The 7,071-nt window shown below is 37.6% G+C and overlaps 1 protein-coding gene across 1 annotated transcript; it reads right to left on the bottom strand.

Moving 5' to 3' along the window:
* Nucleotides 1–929: 929 nt before the first annotated feature.
* On the bottom strand, nucleotides 930–5,663 carry LOC146329428 (butyrophilin subfamily 2 member A1-like). Its single transcript, XM_084712188.1, has 4 exons — nucleotides 5,509–5,663; nucleotides 2,901–3,215; nucleotides 2,705–2,782; nucleotides 930–1,119 (listed from the first exon to the last, which is right to left on the bottom strand). Exons 1-4 carry the CDS (start codon nucleotides 5,564–5,566, stop codon nucleotides 947–949), a joined length of 624 nt encoding a protein of 207 aa, XP_084568314.1. The 5' UTR covers nucleotides 5,567–5,663; the 3' UTR covers nucleotides 930–946.
* Nucleotides 5,664–7,071: the final 1,408 nt, after the last annotated feature.

Here is a 7,071-nt window from a genome sequence, read left to right on the forward strand (position 1 = left end):
GCAGTGAGCTAAATCTCCATCACGAAACACTGGCTCCAGAAAAATTACCCCACTACAGGCCTCTTTTATAATATTGTTAAACATTTACATATCTGTCCCTGTCTCCTCCTGTGTTCTGACCAACACAGAGACAGTCACATAGTGTTTCCAAAACCAGCTACGTAAAAAGAAAATCCTATGACAAGGGTCTACAACCTCCCGCTCCAGAGTTGCCTGTGGCCCTTCAGCTCCTCTCCAGTGGCTCCCTGTGACTTTGGCAATTAAAGAATAATATGGAATATATTCTTTTTTTTACATTTCAATTTTCATTTATCACCATTGAAGGTCTATCACTGTAAAAAATGAAAAAGTACATAAGGGCAAAATAGTGCAATAAAGTTTTGAGTTCTGAGCCAAACTCAAACTCAGAAGTTTTGAAAAAGTTTAACCAACTACAAATATTTTGTCGAGATAACTGACTTTTATTCTACTTAACTTCTCTAAGACCTCGTGTTTCAACAGTCACTCCCAATTTCACTGTTAAATCTGATACTATTATCACCATAAACTGCATGAATGCGGTGTGAGAACAGAAAACTTGGACGCCTGGTCTGAGGCAGTTTTAAATTTGTTTGCAAATTATAAAAAAAAAAAAATCAGGTAAAAAGAACCTTGATGAATCTCAGATTTGTGTGTAAAACATTCGTGCACATTGTTTAAACATAAATCTGCGCATGTTGTTGCATGTGGTCTGTTTACTCGAACCTTGTCTGAGGTTTTGTTTTGTTTCATTTTATTTCTTTTTTTCATTTTGTCAGTTTGTTGTTAAGATTGTGTGTCTTTGTTTTGTTTTTGTGTAAGGTGTTTCTTGTACATAATGAGAAATATAAATGAAAGCTTATGGACAGTTTGACAGTGGGAGCCCTGAGGCCCTCGGCTTCCTGAAAATAAGTCTGACCTCGCTTAATTAAACACCTCTGAGGACTTTAAATGTTGACAATAAAAAGCTTTGGAGCAGAAGTTTGTATTTTAACTTACGGATCATTCTTCTCCTCACAACCAGAACAGCAATGACCATGCAGGGAACAACGACAACAACGGGAATGACACCAGCACAGACAGCCCTCCAGTTCCCACCGTCTGAAAGAATATCAGTCACAGGAGACTTTTTACTACAGAATCACTTTTACTTTATTTTTATATATAGTATATTATATTTAATTTGCACGGCGTCCTTCAGCCACTGTGGGACGCTGCAGGATGAGACGACGGCCCTCGTGCGCACAATCCCCATGATGCATTGCAGACAGTTTGCAAAGGTTTGCTATTTTATGTTCCAAAATACAAACGTTACGTTTCAATGGCGATTTTAAGGTGCAGTAGTTATTTTCTGTTGGTGTTTGTTCACAAAATAGTGGTTAATGTTGGTCATTGTTATTTCTGTCAGTGAGAAGTCTCTTACATTTCAGCAATCAGCTCTCCAAACTCATGATACTGTAAAAGTATCTCAACGTAACACCATAATATTCCAATTTCTATAAGTATAGGGGTGCACAATCATTTATCAATCAGAAATTGATTAGGCTGCTGTGAGCTAGGAGTGGACAATACCAAAAACTTTACTTTTAATGTGACACCAAGTAAATTAAGGTCAAAATCACTGATACTTTTTATTATTAAAGCAATTATGTACTTCATGTATAGGAGGAGCAATGGGCCATTTATTATGAGGTGAATGTATTAAAAGGCTAAATATGCCTAAATGTAGGCATCCTTTCACTATTAAACAAAAAGGTTTATATTTCAGTCATTTTCATATTTCAGCTTTGAAATTATTTTTCAAAACAATTTCATTAAAATTAAGGAATTTATTTAGACAATATATTTCAGTGGGCTGGACATTTATTTTATTGTCTGATATTTAACTGCTCTGCTAAACAACAGCTATTGATGGGCAGTTAGCTTGAAAATGTAACATTAATCAATGCTGAAGGGTCTGAATGCAGAGGCCCCCCTCCTCCTCCTCCTCCTCTACCTCTTCCTCCTCCTCCTCCTCCTCCTCCTCCTCCTCCTCCTCCTCCTCTGTTGTGATGTTTTGTTTTGTGTTTGAACAAAGTTAGAACAAACTTCCTTCCCACACGTTTTCATTCACAGCTGTAAATTATCTCCAAATGAAGCTGCTCTTTCGTCCACCTGTCACTGTGGGAAGTATCAATATTTTGGGATCAATCTGCCTGCTGCCCCACTGTGAGCCAGACACAAATCCCTACTCTCTAATAACGTACTGGTCAGAAGTGTTCAGTATAGGTCACTTATACAGTTGATCACCCTTTCTGAATTGCCATGTGATGAATTTTTGGCTAATAATTTGTTGGCAATGTCTAAAACCTGGTTTTACAGTGAACCATACGTGCTGTTTAAAGGTTGCAGTGACAGCAGCCCCAAAAGTAGAAGAAGAGCAACAGAAACAACATGGATGTGCAGCACTGGGTGAATAAAGTCAGAGTAATATCATCATATCATCATATGAGCTGATGAGTAGAACTGAAAATGCAGTTTCTTGATGATTGCTTAAGAATTGCTAGGAATTGTTGAGTCAGAAGAGATTCCCCTTCAGAACTGGTTCTCGGTTCTGAACCCTCGTCAGATGATCTTGTGCTCAGAGAGAATTCAGGTTAAAAGCGAAACAAAACAGGTTTCATGAGAAACATTCAAAGATATTTACCGCGATCGTCCACCTCTTCAAGCGTAGGTCCAGTTGGGGTGGGATCACTCGTCTCTGTACCGCTTGTTTTCACTGCCTCTACGGACGGAGGTCTTATTTAGGCACAAAACTCTTCATTGTCTACAGTTTCATCATCATTTTTTGAATAAAAAATAAACTAAATTGATCTATGCAGTCTGAAACTGAACATGCTCACCCACAGTAAGGTCAATAACACAGCCAGTGCTTCGTTTTGGGACGTAGCACTTGTACGGTCCGCTGTCAGAGAGCTGTGCAGAGGAGATCTGCAGTTTGATGACTCCTCGCTTCAGGTCCTCGTGGTCGAGCGTCGTCCTGCCTCTGTACTGCTCTGTCTGTGCATCTGGCATGTCCCGTCCGTGTCGATATGTGTGGACGACATGCTTGTTGTCAGCTCTCTTCCAATCCACCGTCAAAGCAGACACGTCGACCGGAGGATCCAGGCGACACCGCAGAATCACATCATCACCTTCTGCTGCAGTGACACTCCCTCCTGATGAAACAAACGAGACGTTTGGATTGTTAAAATCCTCTGAAGTACAGCCATCTTTCCGCAGGCCCTCTTGATTTAAGATGTATTTTAAACCAGTGTGAAATTGGCTTTACTCATAGTTTAAATTTTCATTATTATCAGCTAAATGTACTGAAAGTAAAATTATTCATGTTGCAGTAAAATGTTCCTTATCAGTGTTATTATGTCTGATGTTTTCGGATCAATATTATTGCATTAATGTTGCTGCTGTAGATGTTTAAGGTTGATCTCACGTCAGCTACTTAGTCCTCTGCTGATTTGTTAATTTACAGCAATGCATCATGGTCAATAAGACCATCAAACGTCTGGAGTGTCACTGTCCTGTGAGAACCACAAATCTCTAAAAATACAAAAAAAAAAAGAAAAAAAAGAAAAAAGAAAAAGAAAAACGGCCTGTTTTCAGCTTTGTGGATTAATTAGAGCAGTATTTGCCTCTGAGATGTTGTGTGGTAGAATTATAAAGTTGAATAAAATTGAAATATTGAAGTAAACTACCTCAGTGTTTGATGTAAATGTACTCAGTTACAGTCCACCACTGATTACACTCTGGATTAAGATGGAAATTCATTGATTGACATTGACTGATTGATCAAATATTAAATTTAATTTAATTAACTGACTAATTACCAGGCAGCAGACCCAAACCTCAGTTTTAAGTTTTAGTAATTTCTACATCTTATATATTGTAACATTTATGTTAATGTTACAATTAACTGATCTTAAGATTCCAGACAATATATTTTATTTAAGGCTGTAACTAACAATTATTTTCATAGTCGATTATTTGATTAATAGTTGTTTGTTTTTAAAATCACAGAAAATGGTGAAAAATGTCAATCAGTGTGTCCCAAAGCCTAAGATGATTTCCTCAAATGTCTTGTTTTCATTCACAACCCAAAGAAATTCAGTTTACTGTCAATTATACAGTTTTAAGCGGACACCCTAAAGACAGGCATTCTGGGACAAAACATGAAACATGAAAAGTTAAGTGAAACAAACCCTGCAGATTAAACTACATAAAGAATCATTCTATTTTTTTCTTGTCCATCTTCAGCTGTATTATGAAGCAAAAACTCATTAATATCATTTTAGAGAAGATATAAAAGCTTACTTAATGTTTTTTTTTTTGTCTTCAACATAATGCATAAATGAATAAATAACTTCAAAACAACGTTGGCACACTTTTTTCTTAAACTAGAAATGTTAAGCTTTTAAATGAAATGCTGTTATTGACTTTAGAAGGCAGTACAATTTGAATGACTTTTTCTTTAAATTAATAAGTTCTTTGAAACTAACATAAACACGTAAATTCATGTTTGGTCACACAGAAAAAGGTCTAAACTTGTGTTTCTGCACAGATGGAAGTGATGTGAGGACAGTTAATCTCCATCATCACAGACGTCGCGAGTTTCACTTTGTTTTTGCGCATAAGAACGCAGGTTCACATGCAATATAATACAAAGTTCACAAATATACATTTTTCAATTATTTTAGTGATTAACAATGTTTTTATATGAGCAGAACTGTATCCATAGCAACGGTCTCTTATACAGAAATAACAGACGTTTTTCAAGCGGATGTGGCTGCAAATTCAGAAACAGACACGACCGAGCAACCCACGCTCTGCAAACTCTCATCAACTCATCAACTGAAATTAAACTTGACCTAAACTTCAGAGTTCATTTTTAATTTATAACTCTGCCAATAAGTAACGTCTCACAACGGACAGAAGTTTGGCTCGAGCCAAAACACGTGATGCACGTGGAGAAACTCGAAGTGTCTCAATGAATGACTTTCATTTCTAGCAACGGAAAGACAGTTGATGTTTTCACAACATCAACTACGCATCTGAACTGCAGTTTGTATGCGGCAAAAATAAAGACGAATTATACATTATTATTATTATTATTATTATTATTATTATTATTATTATTATTATTATACCGTAGAATTAAGATCAAAAACGGCGCGTAAAAGTGATGACTGGCTTCATAATCGCAGTGAGAATAAACGCTTAAATTCTGCAATATCTGCCGTTCAACTGGTTCAACAGGTTCAACCCACCAATCTCACCTCAAATAACCCACAATCACTGACTGGACCAAACTGACTGACGAGAGAAAACGTCGCCCATCTCAACTTCGTATTCTGACATTAAAATCATCTTCGGACTCCGTTTCGTCCATGAACGACTGTGTGCACGCGGATGAAGCCGTAAATAACATTAAAACAGCGAACAATCATAGAAACTCACCGGTGACCATTTCTGTAAGCGCTAAAATACTCAGGAGCTTCAGAAGAGCTGCTTCCATCGTTAAATCAACACAAGGAATCAGACACACAGCTGTCTGTGGCGTCTGTCCAACTGATCTGACACAACAAACCTGTCATATCCTGTGAGGCAACGACGTGAACAACGGTCCAACCACGTGGAGAGCAACAAGGAAACAAAAACTGACGTAGTGAAACAGGGGAGGACGGCTGCGTGTAGGGCTGCAACTAACAAATATTTTCATTATTAATTAATCTGTTGATCATTTTGCCAATTCGTCAAATGTTTGGTCCATAAAATGTCAGAAAATGTTGATCTCTGTTTCCCAAAGCCCGAGATGACGTCATCAGATGTTTTGTGGTTTTTCCACAACAAAAATATTCAGTTTACTGTCTGAGAGGACTAAAGAAAACTGGAAATATTCACGTTTGAGAAGCTGTAATCAAAGAAGTTGGACATTTTTTATTATATTAAGTAAAGAACAAACACCTTTAATGGAGTAAAAGAAGAAGATGAAGATGAAAGCAGAAGAGGACAACAGAAACAACAAAATAAAAATAAACGGGACTGCACCTACCGCTGCTGCTTTGAACCCTGAAGACTGAGAATGAAAGTGAAAATAATCTGAAAAAGTGATTGTTTCACTTTTCGCCCCTGCACACATGGAGCTTTGCATTTTATATATATATATACTTTTACTAACACATGCAATGAACCCTTCACCTGAGGAATAAGTGCAAAATCAAATCATCTTGCATCAGTATTTATCCCAGCTAGTATCTATCAGACAGCACCACTGGTTAATGGCTTAACTTGGCCGCCAAGGTGCCTAAAGATGAACAGTCTTTGTAGTCTGATCAGTAAATATGTGTGAAAACACCTCTGACGCAGCAGCATCAGGCCTGGATCCAGAACAAAATGACTGGGGGTGCATCTGAAATTAGGGGGGGGGGTGCACTTCTAGTATCTACAGCGCCGTCACTGACAGTAAGGAAAAATAGTAGGTGTTACAGTCTGACTGTGATCTCTGTGTCGCCAACAGATTTAGCAACTTTTCAGACCTTTTTAGTGACCCTTTTTAGCAACTTTACGCTAAATTTAGCATCTTATTCTGCAAACAGTGTAGGGTTCTCCCTCCTCCTCTTCTCCCCTTCCAGGCAGGTCAGCTATTGTTAGCTAACATTTTTACACAATATATTAATGTGATATAAAAGACAAACAAACAGGTCCAACTCCAAAATGGCATTTTGTGATTCAGTCAACAAGGATTTACTGACCATGCAAAATGCATGTTAATTATAATTGTTTTGACCACATACCAAAGCTGAAAGCTTGTGCACCTTCAAACATTTATAAACAACAGACCTGTTGCCTGTAAAATGACCAAAGTGAGCAATATTTCGATGCAACTACATGCCTAAAATGAAGGACAAACACACAACAGCTGAAAGCACAACGCACTGTAAACTGAAAACTGTTAGACCACCACATGAAAACTGAAGCTGATTTCTGCAGAAAACAGAGATAGAGAGACAAAAGGTGATT

The sequence above is a fragment of the Lutjanus erythropterus genome, chromosome 3, assembly GCF_056507025.1.
Source record: "Lutjanus erythropterus isolate fLutEry1 chromosome 3, fLutEry1.hap2, whole genome shotgun sequence".
NCBI classification, from domain to species: domain Eukaryota; kingdom Metazoa; phylum Chordata; class Actinopteri; order Lutjaniformes; family Lutjanidae; genus Lutjanus; species Lutjanus erythropterus.

Excerpts from the sequence above, each read along its gene's own strand:
- LOC146329428 (XM_084712188.1), bottom strand. The coding sequence starts at position 5,566 with ATGGAAGCAGCTCTTCTGAAGCTCCTGAGTATTTTAGCGCTTACAGAA. Across the intron at positions 3,216-5,508 it reads GCTTACAGAAATGGTCACCG|GAGGGAGTGTCACTGCAGCA; the intron begins GTGAGTTTCTAT and ends TTGTTTCATCAG. Across the intron at positions 1,120-2,704 it reads TGAAGAGGTGGACGATCGCG|ACGGTGGGAACTGGAGGGCT; the intron begins GTAAATATCTTT and ends ATATTCTTTCAG.